This window comes from Pieris rapae, chromosome 17 (genome assembly GCF_905147795.1).
Source record: "Pieris rapae chromosome 17, ilPieRapa1.1, whole genome shotgun sequence".
In the NCBI taxonomy this organism is placed as follows: domain Eukaryota; kingdom Metazoa; phylum Arthropoda; class Insecta; order Lepidoptera; family Pieridae; genus Pieris; species Pieris rapae.
Window position 1 is genome coordinate 1672781 of NC_059525.1, and position 27900 is coordinate 1700680.

Here is a 27900-nt window from a genome sequence, read left to right on the forward strand (position 1 = left end):
ATATTTTCATTGTTTAAATAAAAAACTCATTCTTTTATATTTGCTACTAGATGGCGCCCCTTCGTCTGCGCAGGATTCGTATTTCGCCTAGCTTAGTAATCAAATGCTGCTTGATTACTCCCCACGCGTTTCTTGTAAATATATCCGTTGTGCCGTTGTCTTAGTACGTGCTTTTTCTACAACATTTAATGGCATTACACATACGATTCATATATATATCGTGGCGGTTGTAGGACTATTTAACATAAACATTTTCATCATTCTACTGCTTTATTTAAAAAATAATCATAACAACTGCTAATGTCCTAACTCTTACATGTATGTCGATGTCATGTTTTGTTTTGTTTGTATAATATAGTTATATTAGTGAAACCTATTGTTGATACATCCAGAGTGCTTATTTTATGTTTTATGTTTAACTTTATTTTTATTGTAAAGATGTATCTGTTTTGTTTCCAAATAAATAAATAAATCTAACGGTTATGGCAGCTCACGCAGAATAGCTCGCATTTGGCAGATATTTCCGACTTACTTTTTATTTTGGACAATTCATACAATATCTGTATAAATAGAATTATGTTTTGTTTTGATGTTAAAGCTATATTTACATAAAGTTTCAACAAAATCTAGAAATTTTTACCTGAAAGACGAACAAATATCCATCTATACTTACACACTTTCGCGTTTATAATATTAGTAGAATAATCAAATATATTGTTAACTAAGTTACTAAATAAAGTTGTGGGTATATCTTAATAATTAATTAATATATTAAATAATTATGAATGATGTCATAGCAGCGGTAATGATGATAAGTGTGAACTATTCGATGTTAATGGTCGTTTATTAGCGATCACTTAAACTAAGACAGAGCATCCATAATTAATATTGTGCGGGAATACTAATTATATTTCGTTTGATATTCTCTTTGCCTGTTGGAAAAATACCTGAAACATCAAGCCTTTAATTTAATAGGCAACAAACTTTATACGCGAATTTCTGTTCAGGAAAATAATAGTAAAAATAAAATCTTATAAATTAATCTAAGTATGGCCTTGACATAACTACGGCATAATTAAATCCTTTAAACTATTTTCACAATTATAAAGATATTATATTATCTATCGAGGTAGCAACGTTGAGATCTATGCATTAATTAAGTTTTCAATTACAATTTGAACGGTAAAGAAAATCAACCTAAGAAAAATGGAATATCTAAGGATACAAGATTTAAACGATGTTTTACAAACAAGGAAAGTATGACGTGACAAATCACGTAAAACAAATGTTATGGTAATTTAAATAAAATATTCAAAAGTCAATTCGCATATCCCAAAAAGTAATAGGGCGGGTAAAATGAAAGCATTTCGTTTGCACACTGTCTGTGCAATTTACAGGCGTTGCAATTTTAAAGAATACATTCACAATCTTGTTTTGACAGATACGAAACCGCAGTGGCGTTTAATCGTTGTTTTATTTAAATTGCTCAAGTTTGTTACGTTTTGCATTGTAAAAATGCAACCGACGTGTTTATTGTTAGTTATTTTCAAGTTTTAATTGAAATCCCACAGTTTTCGCAGTTCGCTTCGTTATTTTTAGGCGCTATAAGCTAATAATCTCGACAGTGGCGTGTACATACGCAATATTGATTTGTGAAGTTGTTTTTATTATGTTATTTTCTATGTAATATTTATGTTATATGACGACATATAATGTTGGATATCATGTTGCTTATTACTTTATCTTATTTATTTTATCGCGGACTCTGAGTGCGGCGACCAAATCAAGAAATTCCGTAACGGTAATAAAAACTAAACAACCCAATTCGCGTTAGAGCGGGACAGAACGCATACTGTGTTTTCACATCTCTTTGTCGAGAACAGTTACGCGCTAGAGTGAAACAGATATATAGGCGAGTTAGTCTGAGTCTGGTAGAGTGGTAGATTGAATTTCACGTTCTTTATTTTATAAAATAATATGAATTTAAATTAATTAATAATATACTACTATACTAGCCTATATTTTAACGTAAAGTTGTTACAGACTATTAATAACTTTTATTACGTCATTATAAATAGATTCAAAATCCTATTCAAAAATCATAGAGTAATTTTTCGGAAACTTCAAAGTAAAAATCCATTCATGAGTAAATGAAAAATGCAATTCAGAATATTTGGAGCACCGACACGACCCTTTGTTTCATTTGGGCAAAATTTCAAAAGCACTGAAAAGGTACTGTATCGAAAAATCACTGGAATATTTCGCTTAGTCATCAATCAAATATTTTGACTTATTTTTGCGATTTTAAGCAGATCCGATGATTGAGTTCGCAAATTGATGTTGCACCGCTGTTGATACAGCAATACGTAGTCCTTGGCTGAGCCACGGAACTTCAGTATTTATTACCTTCGTTCAACGTAAATGCGGCAAACTGTAGTTATTCAATATCTGTAGAATAATCGAATTTCTAATTTAATCTGTCTATTCATTGCTAAATGGGAATAAAGCAGTTGCAACTTCGAGAAACAATATAAAAAAACGTGTTATTGTTAAGTATTATTTACATTCCCGTTTATAAACCAATTTTTTATCAGTTATATGATATTATTTACACAATTATATACATCAATTCAAAGCAAAGCATCATAAATTTATTATAAAGTTATATTTTTAAAATGTTAAATGAACTACTTCTTTTCTATGGAATCGGGGAGAGTAGTAAAATAAACATTTGTGATAAATAAATGAACAGGCAACCTTTTTTATTCTACAAAAAACTCGTACTCTATTTTAATATTTTATTTATTAAATGTTTATAACAATGTGGTGGAATCACAAACTGGACACAGATTTTCTGTCTATTGGAACAAATTTAAATATATACCTTATATACTAAGGCTAATCACATACACATTTTAAGCCATGAAATTGCACCATTAGACCGTTATAAATCAATTGCAACAACGACGTAAACACAGCCGATGTAAGAAACCTGTTTTTGTCGAGAATTCTCATAATAAGAATTTAATAAAAATCATGTATGAAGATATACTCTTAATAATCTAAAAGAAGATAATCAATATATATAGATAACAATACAGCTCCAAAATAAAATTTATTGATTGGTTAGTAACTGATTTATAATACTATAGGTCTGCGAAAGACTGGCATAGATTTGCTCTAGGTCAAACAATTTGTATTAAAAACTTCGCGATTGAAAAGAGTGGCGGAAAGTTTCTTGCCAGTTCTTCTTGCCCGCTCTACGCCCTTGACTTGCGAACTGTACATATTTTGTTTGTTTGTTTGTTTGACTTACTTATACTTTCACGCTTAATATACGTCTGTATTATGTTACGGCGTTCTTTAAGCTGGCCGATAGCGGCGATAATAAAATAACTCTAATTTCTGCCCACCGTTTAAGCTGATTCTAATCTGATTTGTTTGTGGGAATTTTATACCTTATTAACTATTCGAACTTCAACCTATTTGGGTTCTGTTGGCTGCCATCCAAATGTGTGTAACTATCAGAATTAGTTGATCTGACTTATGCGTCTTTGAGTAGGGTTTAGTTTCGGTTATACGCGAAATTTCTGCGAGGTATGCCTTAATGCTTTTGCAGAACTTATCCTTTCTTTATACTTGTTAACATTTGCGTAAACTTTAAATTACTATATAATATAATAATAAATACACGTACCGTTGTACTATAAAGAACCGGACTATATAGGTGTGTTATTCTGTGTCTGGTAGAATGGTAGATTGAATTAATATCAAAGAAAAAAAATACCGCATAAATTAAAAATAATTATATAATTAAAATTGCATAAGTTGATAAAAAAATTTAAAATAGCTTTACCGCGGCAGTCCCCGAGTGCCACACGTTTTTATTTTATTTATTAGAAATGCAATTTTTCAAAATACCTAACGTAGTCCAATTTATCGACTAAAAATTGCTGTATCGCAATCACAAAAATAAACAATTAATCTTATTTCTCAAAATACAGACCTTTACAGAAGTACAGATATCTTCAAATACAGAAACTGATATCTTTATAAACATGCCTCCTCAAAACTTTGATTCTATAAGTAAATGATCAGGCAGCCTTTTTTATTGTGCAAGAAACTCGTGCTATATTTTAATAGTTTCTATAACAAAAGGTAATATAATGCTTGCTGCATACTCGAAGATTCTCAGCTACACTTTCTGCGACGCGAGCGAGAGAGTGTGAATTGTGAGCTCTTGTCCTCTCGTGTCGCCTTTGCGCTGTTTGTCGGTTTTTTGAGCTCGAATCAAAGGACACACACACACTGCCACATATGCTCAATAAACTTTGTTGTTGACTTTGGATTCATTAGTTATTACGTAGTTACGTAAGGATGTGCGTGTTTTCTTATCATAATGACACTCCATTCATTAATATACTCCACTGAGTATATTAATGACTTTTATAGAATTCTATGAAATGGAACCATTAAATTTTTTTATATGGAATCCAATAGTGGGATTGAATAGGGAAATAATTAAATATCTAGAAGTTATGACACATAAGAAAAATGTTTTTAAATAAAATTATATATATACCGGCATGATGAGATATTTTTTATTTAAATTGTGGTATAAACGCAAGATACCATAATATTGGTAGGCACATATATAGCTAACGCACAACACTGTAATCACATCCATTCTGAAGTAGATGCAGCGAGCTACTAAATAAATAAGGTTATACTGCCTCGACTCGCCAATATTGGAGTGTCTCGATGAGGCGCCTTGCGAGAGTTAGGAGCCGGCTTATCAATCTGTGTTATAATACAAACACAGCACTCGTTTATGCATTCATGATATGATATGTTTTAAAGCTATTATAGTTTGGAATATCCATAGGTTACAAGGCTTTTATTGGAATCTCCCATATATATATCTTTCCAGCCTGTTTCAATTACACCATTCTATTCCAACTCACATGATACCTGCTTCTAATTACTGGACATAAACGTCTACAAGGTTTTTTCACCTTTGTGAATATGTAATCCACGATGTTGTGTTATATTTATTAAAGTAATCATATGCCAAAGTAAGACACTCTCTCATGCTTATCTAAAGCTAAAATAAATCGCGTGTGAAGCTCTGATATAGCGAGGTATAAAGTGGCGTCTTGAGATTGAATGGTTCGACTCGCGAAAATTGCTTTACCGTTACGTTTTTGAACGTATACAACTATGTATTACGTTTACCTCCTTTACGTTTACCTATTTGCTTACATGACTAAACATTTTTATGGTTACAGAAATCATAGGAGTCGCTCTGATTACTGTTAGTAATTTTTCAATATATTCGCGTATTGAAACTATTATAGCCAGTATATATTTTACTCTACGTTGTATTAGTAACCAGTAATAACACTTTAATAATAACAGACAACCATTAAATATAATTAGACGTTCGTCGTTTCATTGATTTTTGTATCTAATCTAGTATTATGTTACCAGTATTTGATTTATGGGTGTCAAAACGATTCATTAGTGAATTATTCATATATTTTAATGGTGTATAGCAGTATACACTATAAAAATATATGAATAATTTAACTACTTGAAGATTTATTACAGTGAGTAAGTGACAATTTTAAGTAGTGTATATCACGACAAATTTTATCAATCTGTTAATTCATAATTCTATCATTTTTTTATATTGCAAAAATATACTATTTTTGGCAAAGTTCAATTCATTGATCTATATTCATTGCGTAGATTGAATTAGATTAAATTAAATAAGAGTATGTACACAATTAACATAGTCTGTGTGAAGAGGGCGTGTTTTAATAACTTTTAATATCTAATCGTTGCATATAGTCATATAATATCTAATAGTGATTTCGCTTCAAGCTTTAATCCGTTAAAAAATGTTTTCTTTAAATGTATAATTGTTTATAATAATAGTTGTATATGTTCTATAGGCAATTATATTTATTATCTGATAATTAAAAATTGATTTATAATTCTGACATTACTTATTTAGTTGGTTCAAAAGTTAGGCTTTTATAGGGTAACAGTAACACAATATTAGCACCAAATTAGTTAACCGATATACATAAATACGACACACTAAATAAATTAATACAGAAATTTAGGTTTAGTTTTGTCGAAAGCTATATAGTTATAGTGTCCATGCGCGGCGGTATTACTTAACATCAGGTGCTCCTCCTCCGGTCCGTTTGCCCCCTTTTCTATATAAAAAAAATATAACATATAAAAATATATATATCAACGAATAGTCTTTCAACCAAACGTAACTTTTTATTTTTACTAAAATATAGAAAAACAGATCCACGGTAATTAATAAAATATTCCCGACCCGGAGTTGGAATAACACGTAAAACTCGTGTGCGCTATCTAAATTTTACATCAACCACAAAAATTTCCTCCCCGTTAGTCGGTTTTAAAAGTTTTATTTTACGACTTTTCATATGTAGCGTTATGTTATTTTAAAATTACGGCATCCGTATAGATCATTAGATAGCCTAGTTGGGTAGATTTCGGGAGAAACAAAGATTTATTTAATAAGGAAACTAAACAGGAACAACCCTATTATATATACATTGGACATATCCATAAAAGTTTCACTGATAAAAAACATAATACAAAGCAAAACAAAATACAGCACAAAATTTATAAATTAGGTGAACGACAAACATAATGCTTATAGTAGCTATAATAAAGAAGAGAATAGTGAAAAAGGGTCGATATTGGTGGCAGAATCCAAAGTAGAACACATCCTGTAAAGAGGCTCATGGAATTTTGTTTCTGGGAGGTTGTTGGTACAATGTTGGTTCTGGGAGTCGGAATGTTATAAGCTCTGTGCGAGCGTAGAGGTTTGGCAGGAACACTCAATATTATTTCATGATTAAAATTTTATCATGATTTATAATTATTTGTGCATAGTTTTTATTTTTAATTTATAAAAAAATTTATGCATTGACAAAAAAAAGTCACACAGAAATCATTAACAATTAATGTAATTAGTAACTTAGTTTTCTAGTTTCTATATACAATCAGGTAAATGTACTAAAATTACTCTAGTATTGTATCTAATAGTTCTAATTCAACTCTTTATACACAAAAATATTCTATTCCACCCAACGCTAGGTAAAAGCGCATTGCGACATCCACGCCAACGTAATGATAGTACCTCAGAGGATTCCAAATTAAGTATTATTTTCATTTCCTTTCACCTCTTTAGTACTAATAAAAATATTAGAAGTACCTTCGGTCCCTAGACACATTCTTTTGCTTGGTATTTGAAGAACAGAGAGTATTTTAATCCAATTTTTACGTAAGCTGCTTTTATCTACTGGTTTTGTATTATACTATAGATGCAACATGTTTATTATGTGATTTTATAGACATCAGTTTGAATTTTCGTGGTATTTTCTATTAAAAATAAATTTGTAACTTTTCTCATTTACATGTATTGAAAAACCGTTGCGAACAATAGTTTTTAATCTCTCTAAGCAGGTCTCTTGCTTCATAAGATAAGCTTCATCTTTGAATCCTTACTTAATAAATATTTAAAAGTGTTGCCTATAACCATACAAACCACACATTCTTTTATTAATTCTTTCCGTATTTTTTTGGTTATTTATCTTTTTTTACATTGCATACATTAAACGAGAGACCATGATGGGTGAATCAAAACATCAAGCCATTTGAATAGCGTAATACATTAACTTTTGTATACTAAATGACAAATATTTACAATTTTCTTAACCTACAAAGTAATAATTAAAATAATTAAAAAGAAAAACGATTGTAAAAAGTTTGGTCCCTGTGGCAGGTTACCTTTAACGCTGGCAGCATTTCCTCGCTGTGAAATACTTATTTGTGGACCGAAAAAAGAACCAGCTGTGGGGTCGCCGGTACTATCAGCCAACTTAAATCTTTAAGAAGTGCATAGGGAACTTGAACTCAAGAGTCTCTATTCCAAAGGGAACAGAATCTCCAATTCAGAAGTTGGAGGAAAGACTTATAATTGAGCCGTTTATTAGAAATATTTATACTGTAGTCATAATTCAAAAACAAATGATTTCTTTACATAAACGAAACATTTATCTTTTGTTATGCGTAACTTAATACTTGTGACAGCACGCGAACGGCATCGCTGAAATTCGCCGGTCGGTGGCCAAGGCTATGAAGGTCGCTGCACCAGAAAACTAAATATATGAATAGGTACATTATATATAATTTATAGCCATTATTAGTTCCTCAGTCCAAAGAAAAACTTTACATTGAAAATTATAGTTCAGAAAGATTGTAAAGTTCACATACTTCTAAACTTGTACAATTCTCTGAGATATCAGGAGTTGGTAAGTGCTCGTATACGGAATTGGAAACAATAAGTATTTAAAAATAACGATAAATGTATTATATAGGATATGAATAATTTATTCTTAATATTCGTAAAGCATAGCTAATCTAATACTGGTATACGTAATCAGTGATGATATAACACCAAAAAAATTTTGAACGTAAATTTTTTCATCTTTTGTTTCTGATATGAAAGTAACTGTGTATTACGTAACTGTGTATAAGCATTTGACATATTAAATAATATCTTGTTTTACGCAGTATAGCGTCAATAGAATACTATTTATTAACTTGCGAATATTTAACGAATTTATCTATTATAAATATTATTCCATTACTGAAACTTTAGTTTTCTAAATCACCCACGATATCATTTAAGTTAGCAGTTCCATTTATATTTTCGTTTCTTCATCATACTTAATCCATCCTCCAATATTAGCCTAAAATACTAATATATGTTTGAATATTAAGGGCCTGTTTCACAATGTCCGGATAAGTTCCAAATAAGCTATTTATAATATATATAATTGTTACTTATTGGTATGATAAACAGTATTTTTGCGTTTCACGACTGTCAGATAGCGCTATACGTCATGAAATTCGAAGTATCTTATTTGGAACTTTTATCTTTCGAATAATTTATGTGTTGCATAGCTATTTGGCACTTTATCCATACATTGTGAAACAGGCCCTAAGACTACCACAGTTTGTATGAATAAATCATACCGAAAGAAACCACCACTCATAAAGAAGGCCGGTAACGCACTCGGGAGCCCTCAGGAATCTATGAGTCTATGGGTGGCAGTATCACTCAACATCAGATAACAATTCTGCCTGTTTGTCCCTTGTTCTATAAAAAAATAATAACTATAACATAGAATACGTATCAAACTCAGAAAACTTATATTGATGACATCTATTTCATATTCTAAGTAATATTTTAAAATGCTTATAATTTATAATTTCTTTTTCAAAATAATATTTAAACGCATAACGTCAAACGAATAATATTTTCAAACAGTAATCACATAAATTGTCGCTAACACATCGTTTGAAAGCTTTGGAAAGTGAAATAAAAATGAGTGTAACATCAAAGCCTGCATTATGGCTGTATTGTTTCGCGGTAAAGTATTCTACGTTTGGCACACAATACCAAGGTTTGCGCCAAGCATGACTCAAACGGAACTATTAGAACTACTATCTTGTCACACATATTTTAAATTTACAGTATTTAAAGAAATGTCATTAAACGTAAGATTGCCCTTTTTATTAATTTTATTGTAAGAAAACTTGACCTACAATTTCAGACAATTATATAATATATAAGTACTTAAACACATCAAAAATTAATTCCACCCTTTAATTAGCGAATATAATTTTAATCAGAACAGTGTTGGCCTAGTGGCTTCAGCGTGCGACACTCATCCCTGGGGTCGTAGATTCGATCCCCGGCTGTGTACCAATTCTATTCTATTTGCGCATTTAACATTTGCTTGACCGGTGAAGAGAACCTAAGGAAACCAACATTTCTTACGAAGGCGTATGTCAGGCCTAGATCACCTACTTAGTGAGTAACAAGTGATCATGAAATAGAAATTTGAGGACCAGAAAACTAAATAGGTTGTAGCGCCACTGATTGTTTTTTATAATCTCAGTCACATACTAAAGATATTTATTTACGTTAAATGTATTAAAAATGATGTTATATAAATACAAGTAAATCGGTTTTAACACAGCGACAAACCTGTTAAGCCAATTTGAGTAATAAGTGTGCTTTAATTTTACGCGTCTAGTCTTAAATTTTGTTAAAACTTAACCCCCTAAGTAGGTTAAACGTAAATTGAGTGGTCTCGGTTAGTATCAATCGAAATAGGTCAATATTGGAGTTTATAAAATAGGCCCACGTAAAATTCTTTGAATTTTTCACTAGGCGTTTGAACTTTTATTAAAATGCTCAGGTTCGCGAGGCTAACTTTATCAAGTACGAAATAGACGGGTCACTGGCGAAATTAATCAACGTTTTAATATTCTGATCGAGATCGTAGTTCCTTAATATTTTAAGTATTATATTTGTGTTTTAAATGTTCTTAAGAAAAATATTAAAAACTGAATAAGCCAAGATACATCCAGAGACTCCAAAAAATTATCAACAATGGGCTACATGGCTGCTAAGTAGTATATTGAAATAATCCCCGACAACTCTATTGTAGAGAAATTAAGGCAGAAGACGCTGACAAAAATGACAAAGCTGTCAAAGATCTGGTCATCCTTATTAATGAGTCCATCGCGCACAAACAACGTGACACGTGATTTATATATATATATATATATATATATATATATAAATCACGTATATATATATATATAATATAGATTAAGATTTAACCCTTAAGTTAAAAGTTGAGCGGCTGGAGACATTTTGTCAATGTATACGGACCAATACGCAATGGTTCCAAGCAATTTTAAAATTTTATTTTTGACTGCTATAGATAAATCCTGCAGAGGTTACCTAACAGTTGAAGAAAGATGTTACGTTACTCTTAAATGCATATCACAATGCACAAATACTGAATAATATTTGTAGTATCTTATCTTTAAAACACAAAATCTGCCTGGAAGAAACCCTTCATATGAGTTGTTTGAGATGTTTCTCGTATTGTTAAATAAGTTACATACTAACACCCAATTTAACCTCTTGAAATATTACAAAGGCAAGTTCATTCTAGACTTGGAGTAATTCAATAAACACATTTGCAAGTGAAATTCAGCTTGAATAAAGCTCCGAGAGTTACCTCTATTGCCTTAGATATTATTAAGGCATTCAGTTTGTTGTAATTGAATTAAGCATATTTTGTCTGAGACGATACTGAAGTTTTGGGGGGCTTGTTTGCATAATTGCCAAAAAGTCCCGCTTCCACGCTTCAAACGATTGTTGATTTATTTACGGAAAAGTTGTGATTGATAATTTAATAAATGCTTTATACTTTTAGCTATAATTTTCATAACCACGTTTTGGAGCATCTATCTTTTTTTTACTAATTTTATTTATCTTCGCTATATAATATTGATTTAGGCGTATATAAATACAACTCCATTGGTGCATAACTGGTGATTTTGTCGTGCGTTCAAAGCTGCTGTACTAAAAATAAGCTTTAACCAACATGACAAATCCTGTATTTGTTGATCCATAAATACTATTTTATTATTAAAAACCAGTGGTCCTTTTAAAGTCAGGGCCCTAAATTAGGTAACACACAAGTTAATAACTTTTTGTTTCGGAGGCCTCATTTATTATCATTCACTTCAGAAAGTCTATTAATGCCGGTGGTCGGATGTACGACCTTAAAAATGACGGATGCATTAGTATACAACGCTTCATATTTAACTCACCTTTGTAAATCAAGTAAATGTATTGAATCACAAAATGGTTTATATTGGCATAGAATGCACTCGTGTTGCGGCGAGCCTCCTACCGCATCGGGAACGCATGCCGCATTCAACTATGAATAGGTGTTCAAATATACATTGTACGTCCACAATATGCAAATTTAGATTAAATTTAGCATTGAACATTGATCGAACATGGCGTGATTTCAATGCTTAGAATAATAAGGTAATTTTAACAGAACGACTGAGAGCGATATTTTAAATTTAGTATTTCAGATCTATTGCTGAATTATTGTAATATAGCTTCACCCCCGTAATTTTTTTGCAATCTCATCAATAACAATCGTTATATTTTGGGTAATTGATATAAAACCACAATTAATTGTACACTTAAATCTTTATATTATTTTTCAGTATTAGAAAAAAATATTTTATATGAAACGCAAAGCATCTATATTTTATCTATTTTTATTTATTTATTCCACTACTAATTTAGAACTATTAAAGTCAAGATTTCAACAAATAAATATTGTTTACGAGGAAATCTTTGATATAAAAACATGTTTTAAACACTTCCAAATATACCGCCATAGAAAGTTAATTAAGAAAAATATAGGAAGTACTAAAAGATATTATTTTTTTATAGACCTTAAATTGAAAACGTTCGTTTACATAATTAAAATAACGTTACCTGTAAACTTGACAATCCTTACCCAATATTATTACCAAAGATTAACTTTCAAGTATAATGCTTTGACATCCCTAACATAAATCGTGAAATACCTATTTTGCTTGCTTTGCTTTTTTACAAGCTGCATTAAAAAAAGAAAAACATATGTACGGTAATTGCGCTTTGAACAGCGCTTTGTTGGCTGGATACAACTCCGTGTTCGCTGCAATTGCTTAGCCGTCATAATTCAAGAAGGATTTCCAACGATAGTGCTATAAATTCTAGAGCCACTGAACCGTGAGACGGCTGAGTACTGTGATTCTGACTGTGATTCCCGCTCTCATAATTCAAATCTACAGTTCCAATAATTATTTAATATTATTCAATTTAAAGTAATATTTGATATTAAAATTGATTAAATAAAGAGTCAATTATTAAATTGTATAAGTTATAGCTCAGCCCTAGATTAAAAATTTAAAGTAAATTAAATCTTATTAGTTTAAAGTAAATTAATGATAATAATTTAAAATAAATTAAATCTTATTAATTTAAAATAAATTAATGAGAATTAATTTAAAATAAATTAATGAGAATTAATTTAATAAATAAATAATAATTAATTAAAAGAATTATATGATTAAAAGAATGCTTATTTGGACATAATTAATTAAGTAAATTAATGAGATTAATGTTTACGGTATATATACTTCCAAATAATGTAGGTTTTCCAATGACACATTTAATCTATGAACCAATCAACAATGCGTTTAATATGTTGCAATTTCGTTTGAAAAATAATAAAAATTATAAAGTGTATTAATAACAAACTATGGATTGTGACTAAATAAGGAGCATTTGCGTTGTAAGTAACTTGATTATTATTTTTCCGTGGTAGTGCATGAGTAAAACAAAAGGAATGTAAGTGATATATAAAAATATTCAAAACTATGGGCTTAAATCTTTATAGTATGAGTATGTAAAGTGGGTGTGTGTGTGCGTGAGAGTGTATTTGTGAGTGTGGCTGATATATGTCATAGTCGTGCTGTGTCTGAGTTAGATATAGTCGTTAATTTCTCTTTAAAACGTCTCCATATGCGACAAGATACACAAAATTGTTTCATGTGCCTCGTGCGAACTCAGTTACCCACATAATCCGTACAATACATTCATCATTTTGGTTTTATCTAGCTATAGCAGACTCGGCCAAGCGTTGCTGTGGCTAAGGTTTTTGTTATATTACATAGTAGTAAATTAATCAAGGGAAACCGTAGGAGAACTTATGTGAAACGTTGGTACCACGACACGGACCTAAACTAAACTACCTTTAACTCAGCGCCATCTGTTAGAATTGTATCAAATAATAAACAAATGTTAATGTTATCGTAATTTTAGTAAGGATGCCTATTTTTTTTGAAAATGAAATATAGCCTATGTCACTCAGGAATGATGTAGCTTTCCAACAGTGAAAGAATTTTTCAAATCTGCCAAGTAGTTTCGGAGCCTATTCAATTCATACAAACAAACAAAAAATCAAACCTTTCCTCTTTATAATATTAGTATAGATATAGATGACACCATTTATGAGGATATTTATATTTTCCATCTACCGAAGATGTGAGGAAGTATTTAAAAAGGAAGGAAGACTGCTTTTGTTTAGTAGTAATTTTAAATACAATTACGTATTATTTGTTGTTTCAAATGTTAAGTTTCAGTTTTTTTCATGAATTTTGTGTATTAATTTGCTTGTTTTCTGTTTCTTATATATTTCAGTGTTTTGTTTTGTATTGTAATATATATGTTAACTGTAAGATTACTAATTAAATAAATAAATAATAGATAAATTATGTGTTTTCTATCACCAAAAACGTGTTAAAAGTTGCCTGGAATATATCAATTATGTAAGAGCAAACTCTATATTGAATAAACATACTATCATTTATAAAAACAAAAAAATAAAAATGTCATTATTCATTATAAGTGATGGAAGTCATTATAAGATATGGGAAAACTTTTAAGTAAAAAACACACCACCATTAGACAAAAAAGCAAAATTCATTATGGTCTCAGTATATTGACTGGTTGCTTACACTGTTTTTAAATCGGTTTATATTAGTACTCGCTTTTCAAACCTTTATATCTACTGAAATTTTAGACTCCTCCCAAAATACAAATGCTGAAAATATTACATCTATACATATTTTTGAATATAACCTTCCAGCATTTCGTTCGTTAAATGACGGTTAGCTGTTAACTCATTTGATATTATTAATCAATGAATGTAATAGAGAGAGCCTTAATTGTATAGCAATACCACGTAGTTCAATCATTGGGTTTACCGACAACCGACTCTAACGTCCACAAACATTATTGGGGATTGCTGAAATTATTGTGGGTATATTTGATGAGAACATTTTAAAGGCGGGTGTATTTATATGAATTTATATATTCAGATTATTGGATAGTCAATAAAAATATTTTGGCCAAGTGGCTTCAGTGTAAGATCATCCCTGAGGTCGTAAGTACGATTCTCGGCTGTGCACCAATGGACTTTCATCCCATGTATTAGTAGCTCGATCCGAAACCGGATTGCATTATACTCAAAAAGTCGATGGCAACGTCAAAAATGATGTCAGAAATCTGAGGGTCAGGCCTAAAAGGGAGCCACTGGTATCTTCATCTAAATCTATTCCTTTTAAATATTTCATGTTAACAAAGTTTTAAAATAATATTTTCATACCTTACTTCAGTATCAGCTATAGCAAGGTATCTTTTCCATTTCTGCCCATGTTAATTAAAGTAAAAAATCGGTTGTCTGTAAAGTCGGGTGTCATAAGAATAATATACTGATGGAGTGGTTACATTTTTCAAAAGAAAATTATTATTTTATTTGTTTGATAGATATTTTTTATTGATATAGAGAAGGAGGTAAATGGAAATCACAATTGAATTGATCAAGTTACATTTATTTGTAAAAATAAATACAATTATGCCAATTTATATGTGAACACGGAAGCCGGTTGTGCTGTCGCTCGTTCCCCGCCCACTTGCACTTCAAGCCTTAAATGGAACGCCTCAGAGCGCGGTAACGCCGCACGAGACATGTTCTTTCGTGCATGCAGCCGGCTCCTTTAAATTATAAGACGTTGTCACGTCAAGATAGTAATTATAATCAAAACTATTACAGTTACGACACTCGTGTGCCCGGCCCGACAGGCTACTGGTCGGATGATACATTCGGCGACCGCGCTCGATGGATCGACTTGCCGACCTCGGCGCTACACGTCAGTGATATTGAGTCACGGGACAGAGCTATCTACAGATGCCGAGTCGACTTCCAAGTGTCGCCAACGAGGAATTATAGGATTGCTCTCGATGTTATCGGTAAGTCGTAGAACTTTACAACAATCCAAGATTATAAGTATATAGGTGATAATATCTTTAGAATTTTAAATTATTAAGAACTTTGCTTTGACAGGCCATTCCTGCTCAAATATAGTTTGGACAAACTCGAGTCTAGTACATAACTTTTACTTTTGTTTGTTCAACTGTTACCTATCTATTGAAAAATGGATATTTTTTATAAATTCTAGCGATCTCATATATTAATAAATAATCAATATTTCTCATTAAATATCTTTAATATAAATGCGAATTCATTTAGTTTTGAGTGATTTTCAGTTTCGCAGTCCTCACATAAACCATAATACAATTATTACACATATTTTGACAAAGCATTGTCTAACAATTTATCAAAATCTGTTACATAATTATGCGTCTAGATTCACTTTGAAGGTTCATTATCTGACGTTCGTAGATGAAACAAAGACGTGCCAACCTTTGAACATTTCGGTGCCGCAAAAATCCTTAAAACTAAGCCATACAAAGAGATAAGTATGACGCACCGTCAAGGACACTCGCTTTGTAGTTTTGATCAGATTAATTTCAAACATACATGCTGGTCGCTATGAAACCATTCACCCTTATGTTATAAGAATTAAGCATCTGCGGTAAATAGAGATAGATAGACTTTGATTAAAATAGTGCAATGATTTATTTTAAATAAATATATATATATATGAATAAATTAAAAACTCTTGTTAAACTTTATATATATATATATATATATATATATCCCAAGCAAAATTATATATATAGTTTGTTGTAAAAACGAATATTTATTTCCCTAATTGCAAATAGGGAGTGGTTTGTTTTCTCTATCCTTAAATTCATTCTGTTTCGAGTATTATACTTGTGAAAGTCGCCTCGTGATATTGGCACTAAAATTACAACAGGAGAGAGTTAACTATGAATTTCTAAGCCCTAGTTAAACCCTAGATGTAGTGTACATGTCCGGAATGTTTCTACAGTAACTCGAATGTAGATATCTATAAATAATAATATCTATTACATACCTATTATCATAAGACAATATAGAATCATTGGTTTTCCAGCTACAAATGAAATAGATATTAACAGATCGTAATTGAAACAGACGGTTTTCTTAACGTTAATAATCTTACTAGGAGAAAAATTTACTTCTGATGAATATTCAAGCAGAAAAGTTCGCTTGACTCAAAAATATTTTTTTGAATTTAGAAGCCTACGTAGGTAGGTATAGGTGTATAGCGAAAAATCTTAGAAATTTTCTTTATAAAGCAACATAAGTTAAAAAACGAGGGAACAAGGTTGGGTAATCACGATAAAAACGGAAGAGGCAATAAAGTTGACCCTTCTTTATCCCGGTATCAACGCGGGAAAATCATGCTTTGGTGTGTGCTATCGTAGTTTGAGAGTTTAGATATAGTTTAGATTTTTTCCAATATTTAAAAAAAATTGTTTCAAAAATTAATTGCTTGGGAATAAATATCAGATGCGGATAAGTAGGACATAAAAAATACAATAAGTAAAAAATTAAACGTAATCCAAGCTAAATTATATACCAAAATCGTAAATCGGTATTATAGCTATCATCTGATACTAATTTTTATTCACTAATATTTGAAAACAGCCCATGTAGTGTATAAAATACAATAATAAAATCTAAACCTAATGATAACCTCAAATGTAACTACCGCATTAAAATCATAGATATTATCTTGACTATTAAATTTCTCTTGTTAAATAGTATTGTACTGAAGTGTTAGCCGATATTATAGCGATTCAGTATTAAACTTTATTACGTAATATCGATCATATCTGTATTGAGTGGCTAGAAAAGGCGTTGTACTATTCACTTGTCGTAAATATTGTGAAATGTTTTCACATAATGGAGATCATCAAAATATGAATGTAAAAAAACGGTTACTGCTTGGCTGAAGACGTTGAGTTATGATAAAACAGAAGATTTATTAACTGTTACTCTGTAAAACACCCAATCACCCACACATACACACACACACACGCACACACATACACACACACACACATACACACACCAAATTTATTTTTAGACTCCGTTTGCATTAATTTATTTTAGCACTTACTCATTTTCTTCTACTGTATCTTATGACAATGACCTGATTGTACGTGTTCCGGTCCGGTGGTGAAGAGGCTGACTATCTGTCACTCAGGTCTCCTTTTACAGAGACCAGTCTCTCACATACACTTTCAAATGTTATCATCTTAGTTTTAATCATTATAACCTTGTATGTATATGTGAGAGCAGAAATAAAGATAATTATTATTATTATTATTGGTAATTTAGTATGAGGTATGAATAGTAGACGAAGATGGAGTGCTGTTCTTTCCACCTAAAATAAGTATATTCCAGAATGATTTCAACTAGTCTCACCACTGTCTGTCTGGCCCAATGGCCCCAATAGCTCATGTTAAGATGTTATATATATGCTCAGCACATATATAATAACTTTAATAGCACGATTCAGTATAACGTCATCGTCAGCCCCAAGTTGAGGAAGAAAGTGTTAGGTTTGGTTATACATTAAAAACTAGCAGGGTTAGGGCCTGTTTCACAGTGTCCGGATAAGTTCCAAATAAGCTTTTTATTACTTATTGGTAGGATAAACACTATTGTTGCGTTTCACGACTGTCAGATAGCGCTATTCGTCATGTAACACGAAGTTTCTTATTCGGAACTTTTATCTTTGGAATAATTTATGTGTTGCATAGCTTCTTGCATACTTTATCCAAACATTGTGAAATAGACCCTTATTATCATATATATTAGACATCTATTATGTGTGTTTAGATACAAATTTAATACAGCTGCAACGGTTAGAGTCCTTTAAATATAAAAAACTAAAACATTAAATACATTACATTCTTAATTCATCTAAGATATATTTAATAAAATGTGTAGAGGTACCTGCTTCAAAGCATTCATTAAATAAAAGTGGGTGTTAGAATTCGTCATCGTAACCATAAAATTCATACATATATAACGTATATTTAAATTCAAGCTAAAACTATTCCTAATGCAAATTCTGTTCTAAATTCTATCCATACAATTGAAAACGGCAATAAATGGTTATTGTTACAAAGTTGTATCGTTGGCTCTTGGCGATACTGTAGATGATTTAAGTTTTCTCAAGATCAATAAAATGGGAATTGTTCTGAAAATTAAAATTTTATGGCGATAGCACCCGAAGTGTATCGGGCTATGAGAAATAAGATCAGGCGAACCTTTATTTTGTTGCTTTTTTATTATTCACTCGCAACTAGCTGATAACATTTTACTGTATTTTTTACGGCGAACTAGGTTTAAGCTGTTTTCAAAACAAATTCTGAATTGAACTGAGCTAGAACGTTATATTCGCTATATCCGTTATATACGCTGAGATTTCCATTGAAATCTCAGCTTTTTAACTATTAGGCCCAGCTTAACCCTAGAAAGATAATCATATTTTGTAATACGGAAAAGATAATCATGCGTAAAATTTACGCATGAATTTGAATTAGTTGTAGGTTTAGGTTTAATAGTTTATTTTAATAAATTCTATGTTATTATATATACTCATATATTAAATTAATTAATAATGCAGATAATTTGTTAAACTTCTTTATTTGTATTTAAAAAATAAACAAAACTTTAAACGTCTTCTATAAATCAATAAAATAGTATAACACTTACTCTTCCTGATGAAAACTTATTTTTTATTCTAATAATCAGACTCATTTTAACAAGAAAATCAACAGTAAGCTTTTCTTATAATTTAGGAACATACATTTACATAAAAGTAAGTTACAAACAGCTTTGGCACATATCAGTATTATGCTCACGACATATAACTTTTTTACATTTTTTGCAGGACGCATTTGCCTTTCTCCTTTTTTTAGAAGGGCAAAAAGAACAATAAATCCTTTTTTTTGCTACTGGCTCATTGCTATAGTCTTCGGATGTATCAGGCACTTTAATTGGCAACATATCAGAGATTTTATCTCACAAATATCTCTTCAAAAAAGGTACTTCTAAACGTCTACGCATAAACAAAGAAGACAGTCCCAAGCTAAGATTTTTCATAAATCTTTTGCGACTCAGAGGCTTTTCTCCTTTACGATTAACATTATGGCTGTAAATTACATATGCATTAATGCAGGCAATGTTAAGGCAGGCAAATTCCATAGAATAAAGCCATAGGCCATCTATTTGTCTTCTACTACAGGACATCAGAGAACACATTTGGTCTAGCGTGTCAACGCCACCTTTTGTTTGATTATAATATATTATCATTTCTGGTTTGCCAGTAGCTTCGTTTAGTAGCATTCTCCTCACAAATAAACCATTTTTGCCGGTTTCGGTTTGTAGGAGACGAGAGTAAGGGTTCCGTCAAAACAAAACATAGATGTCCCCACTAACCTGGAGCGACTGTTTTTTAGCTCTTCCGGTATCTCACGTTTGTTTGATCGTATGGTTCCCACAATGGTTATTTTATAAGGTTCTTGGAGCAATCTTGTTGCCAAAGGGATTGTGAGGTAAACCAATTGTCCTCTGTTGAAAGGCTACGATCCTACGAAAGGCCGATGTGGAGACTGGTTGCACAGTACTGCTTTGCTCTTCTAAGATATTACTTCCGCTTGGCGTCGGCTGTTCTTCTTGTATCTCGTCTACAAACCCTTCTTCTGTGTTACTCTGCACTTCATCTCACTCTGATCACTGACACATCTGACTCACTGTCGTGGTCCGCTACTTTACTGTCGGTGTCATCACACGAAAGCATCATCACTTTGCATAAGAGCGGCCAGGATTTCGTGTTCGTTTAAATTAGTACTCCCCATTGTGTTTTATATTTGCCTCAATATCTTTAAAAATGAAATAACAATATTAGTTATGATATAAAGTATTAAAAGTTACGAAACACAATAAAACTGTCATATAAGCCAAAATCATAAAAGTCACGATAAAGATAATCATGCGTAATTTTGACTCACGCGGTCGTTATATTTCAAAATCGGTGGCACTTACCTCATTGACACTTACGGCACGTGGCAGCTCCCAACGACGAATGAAATGTCCTAAACGCACAGCTATGGATTCGCGATAATTAGAAAGTGAGAGCAATTTTTCGAAAACGCATGCGTAATTTTTACGCAGACTATCTTTCTAGGGTTAAATCTGCACAATGTACAGTTTAATAACAATGGAAACTGGAGTCATAAAGTACAAAAGAAAGACTAGGAGGTGTAGTCTAACGAGATGGGTATAATATTTTTAAAGAAACTACTTCAAGCTTGACACCAAGACATTCTTTAGAACGGTACGACTACATACAAGTATAAATGGATTAAAACGGATAAGGCTCTGCTGTTACCGCATCCCGACTAAGGCGATTGTTGGTGGCGCCTTGGGGTTTGAGTATACAATAGCGAGTCCCACATAGCCCTTCCACACCGAGTAGTCGCGCCGTATTCCCCAAGTAAAGAAAAAAGTATAAATGGATTAATAAAATGTATTAAAATTATAAAAAGCAGAGTTGGCCTAGTATCTTCAGAGTCTCTCATGTCGGAGGTCGTAGGTTCGATCACCGGCTGTACACTTTCCTTCTATTTGCCCATTTAAGTGCGGTGCGGTAAGAAAATATCGTGAGGAAACCGGCTTGCCTTCGATCGAAAACGTCGATGGGCAAGGCACAGGAGGCTGATCAACTACTATTAGATTAACAAATGATCTTGAAGAGATACAGAAATCTGGGGCCCAGACCTAAAAAAGGGTGTACACCACCAATTTATTTAAAAAATTATTTAACAAAATATGAAAGTACCAACAGAAGCGCCATCTGCCGGGCATACAAAAAATATATATAAAGACAATTTTATTTCTAAATGTATGTCACTATTTCATTGTACATAAATGGGTTTAGTAACCGAAGAATAAACAACAAAATACTTTCGCTTGGATATTACTTCAGTCACGATAGAATTATCCAAGAATGACATAACCCAATTCCTTCAAAATGTACATACTTAGCAAACTCTATCACCCAAAATGTTCACTTACCGCAGTCTTAAAATTTAAACTATGTGTAGACAACCTCTACAAGGAAGTGGGTAGAAATTTAATCACACTCTCAACACGCTGAACGTCGTATGAACGTAAATAACGCTAAGAACTTCACAGGGCTAAAACATTTGTGGTATCCATACCTCACGTGAGCGCTGCGATAAGATTTGCAACGACTTTATAAGTGCCAACTAGATACTTTATACTTTATACTAGGCTTTGATATACCATTATATACTTTGTAAACGAATTAAAAACAGTTGAATTTATTTTTATTTCTTTATTTAGTAATCCCACGGCTAACATAAATTATATATAATTACAAACACTCAGAAACACACTTTAAAAAAATGTACCGTTAAAAAGCCAAAGGCCAAATGTGGCTTTTTCGAATAGAATATTTATTGCTGAGACTTATTACAAATAAATATGTAGGTATAACTTTTAATTTTATTACATTTCTTAATTTTTTGCGTTTAATACATTCTCATTTGTAACATAACTTATGGCTTGACTAGATATAGACATACCCTACGATATGGTATTATTTAATTTCAAGCCGATTTGTAGAGAACATTAGACGGGTCACCCGTCTATATTATGTTCTCTAAAAAATCTAAATAATATTTCTGTATAAAATGTAATTCAAAGTTACAAAAACAAAACACTATCCCGAGTAAGATATTGACTATATTTTAATTAAAAAGGGATCATGCTATCATCTTTATTTCAAGCTGTATATTCAACAGTGTCGTGATAGCCATCCGTTTGTTGTGTAATCCCCAGCTTTATCCCAACGAAATCAAGAGATTTTTACGAGTATTTCCCAAGTTTTTTGTTTGGACAACAACTTTTTTATTGACGGAAATAAAGAACCTTTTGCTCCTGTTTTTCTTACAAAGAATGATTAAAATCCGTATTGGGTAAGTTTGATAAATGTAAATTCGTTTGTTCTTTGTTTTTGCTTGTTTAGTTTTATTAAATTTGCATTTACAAATACAAGTATTGCTGGTATTATGCAATAATTAGTTTTATTAAAGTCTTGTTTTTGTAAAAATAATGTTTTGTTAGTAATCGTTTAATAGCCAATTTATAAAAAAAACTAAAGTAAAGTCAAACAGCAATAGACAATACCCCTAATTTATTATTGTCAATGGTTATTTATTTGTAATACTATTACTATTTTTGTATAAACTCACAAATATTTAAATAAAACAAATGAAAATACTGTACCCTGGGGCTAAAACGTAACACATCAATATAATGACTAGTTGAATAAAATCCGTGTACTATTTATTGATCGATTTTACTGTACCAGATATATCATACTTCAATAACATAATGGAAATTTCATCCACTCTTAATTCTTCCATATTAGAGCAATTGATTCGAACCGAAATCGCAGATTATGTAGTGACGTTTTTAATAACGATAGAAATCTACACGATATCAACACTATAATGTACTGCGGCACAACACGAAATTCCCACGAGAATAAAGTGAAATTTTAAAATAAAAACCTCTTTCGCCGCATTTCTAGCAGACATCCGAAACTGCATTTACGGCAAACTAGAACGAATATAAAATGAATTTTCTACACCGCTCCATAATATATGAGTTTTAGATAGCGAGACTACGAAATCCTTAAAACCGCATATGTTTATACTTTCACTTGTTCAGGGGTCATTTATTGTATGAATTTTATTGGAGTTCTGAATAATGTATGTAAAACTCTGTTTCAGATTTTGGTTTACTCAGCTGAATTCTGATGTATTGTGGTAATGGTACATATGAGAATTGTTGGGGTTTGAATTTAATTTTTTAAATCATTAATTAGTTTTTAAATGACTTGATGTCCTTCAAAAAAGCGTACTAATTTTTAAAAGGCCGGTACCCATGGCCAGTATCACTCAATATGTGCCCTGCCCTTTCTTTCATAGAGGAACATTTAAGTAATTCACTATCAACGGAAGTAAAAAGTTGAAATGTCGAGTTTTATAAATAATGTAAATTTTAAAATATCTGTGAACAGAAGTTTTATACGAGAAATGTGCAGACGTACCTAGTAGTTACTACAAAGTTACAACAAATTCATTTTTTTTTCTACAAAGTTTTTGACGATCGATAGTATTTCATAACATAAGTACATATAATTATACCAATTAAAATACAGTCCTTCAAGAAAAGAGCGTACCAATTCTTAAAATTTCGGCAACGCACTAGCGAGCTCTCTGGCATTGAGAGTGTCCATGGGCAGCGGTATCACTTAACATCAGTTGAACCTCCTGCCCGTTTGCTCCCAGCTTTTTGTTGTCGCTTATTAAGGAAAGGAAGGACATGTTCCTTTAAATAACACTAACTATCTCTTCTCTCTTTCATCTTATAAATGTGTTATTTTATTGTCTAGAAACAAAATTAAAACGAATATCTTACATCATTATATGCTTTATAAAAATATTATTTTAAATTTTCAAATATTATAAAGAATTGCAAACAAAAATCTTGACGGGTCTCAGTTGCATAAAAATGAAATTGTAACTTAACAATTTTCAACGCCCTTTGAATCTCAGCTGCAATATTATCCGGTATTACGTCCTTTCAAACGAACTTTCAAACGTCCAAGTTGGAAAATAATAAAATTCTGAAACTCACTGCATCAAATTTAATTTACAGTTAGGCAAAGTGTGTTATACACGTCACACATATGCCAGTTTAGAGTAAATTCAATCGTAATTATAACTTAGGCCGCAAGAGAGTAGGAAAAAGTCATTTCGGGTTGTCACCCGCTACTACTAGCTTAAAGTGTAAGGAATGTATGTGCCTTGGATGTTGCGTATGTATTTCATAACCCAAAAATAACATTGTGTACAATTTTGTTGTTAATTGCAGCATTACAAAAAAAATCCCAAGAACGCGTTTTGCGCAAAGATCACTGATATCCAGATGGTGGAATCTGGTCCGGATATCCATAATTGCTCTCCTCACACTTTAAAATCTAGTTTTGTTTTGTTTTGTGATTTTATTTTTTTTATTTAATATTTTTATGACCTTTTCGTGTATGTCATGTTGGCCTATATGTGCTTGTGACATTAAACATTGTATATTGTGGTACTTTTACCAATTATTATCAGTGTGCCGAGCGTTGGCAAGCTTTTATCAATACAGTCACTAAGACGAAAACAGTAACCAGGTAGTTTTTAATTGTAACACTGTCAGTGGATTTTATGTTAAATATTATCGTATCTAAGATAATCGTAAGATATACACCATATAAAACATTATGCCAATTTCAAAATTATTTAAAAAAAATATTTAATTAAGTAGTCAAACCTTTGCCTATGGTTGTTTTAAATGTATTAGAATGCAAACGGAGGCTCATCTGATATTATGTGATACCGCAGCTCTCTCACATGCCAGAAGGTTCTTAAGTGCTTTACCGGCCTTTTAAGAATTGGTACGCTGTTTTCTAGACAGTGGGCAGCTGGTTCCACATAATGGTGGTTCGCGGCATAAACTGCCTTATCATTCCTTCCATGTTGCTCCGTGATAAAACATGAACATTGTCTGGTACGACTCAACGTTAAAGACGGCAGGGCCTTTGACTAATAAATTAACCTTACTTCAATGCCGTGTAGCGAGAAAATTGTTTTGAAAGGACATTTTCTTATCTGTTTGCACCTGCGTCCCACAATGAGGTAATGGATTGACATGAGGAATAACTTATATCGCCCCATTCATCATTTTCTCCCTTTTTCATATTTATGAGGGTCGCGTTTCGATGGTCCAAGTTTTTTAGAATATATTGGATTCGATTGTTTGGTTTGGAAAGAATATCACCCACCTATGTGTCGTCACATAAATATTATAACCAAAATACAAGTTAAATCAAATAAGGAATTATATAAAACTTTTATCCGCATATGAATCAATTAGTTACACTTCAATAGACTTTAATCACAATCACATAATATGGAAAACTATGAAAATAAGTTGCAAATTTAGACTTCGTTAATATTTGTTAGAAGAGTTTTATTTTAAACCATAGAATTTTTACAGTATTATGATATTGAACAATATAAAAATAATAATGGAGGCGGCCTGGCAAAACATATTTCAACTAAGCCAGTCTCCATATAATTAAAAAAAAACAACACAAGGCGTAAAACAGAATCATATAATCATTATTGACTCATACTATTATATATATTCTAGGAAATTTAAAAGATTTGAGATAAATTTAAATTGAACATATATATGTACTAGCGGATCCGACAGACGTTGTCCTGTCTACACGTCTTTAATTTCAAAATTTCAATTTTTAATAAGCCATTTTGATGAAAATTATTATTCAAATGTTATGACAATATCTAACGATCCAGCACATGGTCACACACGATATAACACAATGATAACAAAACTTTTTTTAAATTTCGGGACAGACTAAAATTAAAATTCGAATATTATTTAAAATTTGACACTGCGATGGTAGCGCCGTCTGTCGGATCCAATGTAAAACATTCCAAAATCAACAACAACTAATAAATTGAAAATTGATTAAAAAAACATTGTCCAGCGGACAAAATTGTGAATCTAAACCATTCCCAGATCCCCTTGAACACACACAAAAAATTTCGTCTAAATCGGTCCAGTCGTTTAGGAGGAGTTCAGTCACATACATACGCACACAAGAAATATATATATTAAGATATATACATATATACATGCATACTTTTCATCACGTCTTTAAATCGGTAGAACATTTTATTTGTACAATATATAAAAAATATGCTAGAACCATAAGGGTAAAAAATTTTTTCGCTATTTCGCGCTCTCTAATAAACCGCTGTACCTTGTTTATTAAATATGCTTATGAAATCTATGTTATCCTCTTGCTATAGTCACGTCTGCTACAGCGTAAAAAATGAACGTGTACATTGAACACCTTTTTTCAGGCATTTTATTTACGATAATAGAAATTGGATTGAGCCCACTCACGTTTTAGAGCCGATGGAAGAATGTACATTATGTAATGAAACATTCCGCATACTCTTTCTAATTATCGATTTAAATTATTAAATTGTTCTATGCATCTTATGAATACTTTAATTACGATCTTAAAAACAACAACACACAATAGAATCGCTATATTTGTCTGTCACAGCCAATTTATTCACTGATTTATTTTACTAACTTTACGTATATATTGTTGCAATACCAAATTGATCAATTACCCACTTTTCATAGAAACATTATTTATATAATAAATATAGGCCTGTATCTGCATAATAATTGATTAACCAATGCAGGGCTCTATTTAGTTTCGGATTGCGTCGTATTTAGAGTTAATTGCTTGATGATTGACACAAAATTAATAACATCTCGGTTGATGAATACAAGCGCAATGCGTATAATATGTACAAGTAGAAAACATACCTGAATCCGCTTATATGAAGCATGGGATTATCAACTTTGAGGCTGTGTTTCTTTCTTGTAAAAAGTTTGCAATGCATCAACCCGTCTTAACCCGTCACTACGCCGTATACCATGAGCATGCATTTAAATTAGGCACGTTATTTCTACTACTAAGTTTCCAAAGTGTATCAATGAGTAATCATAAATCGACAACTTGTTCAAGCTACCCTACCATTGTGCGAAAATCATAACGCTTCTGTATTTTATATGTAAATATACTTTTGTTAATATTTTTTCTTAAAATAATTTTAATCGTGGATTTCCTAAGGAATTGCACCATTTTGCAAGTTATAACATCAAAGAAATACTATCTTTTGAAACATCTCAGATGCAATCATTTATGAGTAGCAGGTCTGAATAGTGGATATTTTACAATAATTATAATATTATTAATCGAAAACCGAATGATATGATATTTATTTATTCACACTTCGTTACTGCTAGAAAGAAACACAAATAACACAATACATAAAAATTACAAGGGATGCAACGGGCAAGCTGCAAGCGATCTCTTCCAGGCAACCCTAGTTAGAAAAGAAAACAATAAATA

The 27900-nt window shown here is 31.5% G+C and overlaps 1 protein-coding gene across 5 annotated transcripts in view; it reads left to right on the forward strand.

Moving 5' to 3' along the window:
• LOC111000563 (nephrin) overlaps positions 1-27900 on the forward strand; it is a 134074-nt gene that overhangs the window by 73673 nt on the left and 32501 nt on the right. For all 5 annotated transcript variants that reach the window (XM_022270046.2, XM_045631908.1, XM_045631907.1 and 2 more), the window contains exon 4: positions 15606-15802. In XM_022270046.2, the coding sequence (XP_022125738.2) occupies positions 15606-15802 (197 nt within the window). The remainder of the gene's footprint in view (positions 1-15605; positions 15803-27900) is intronic.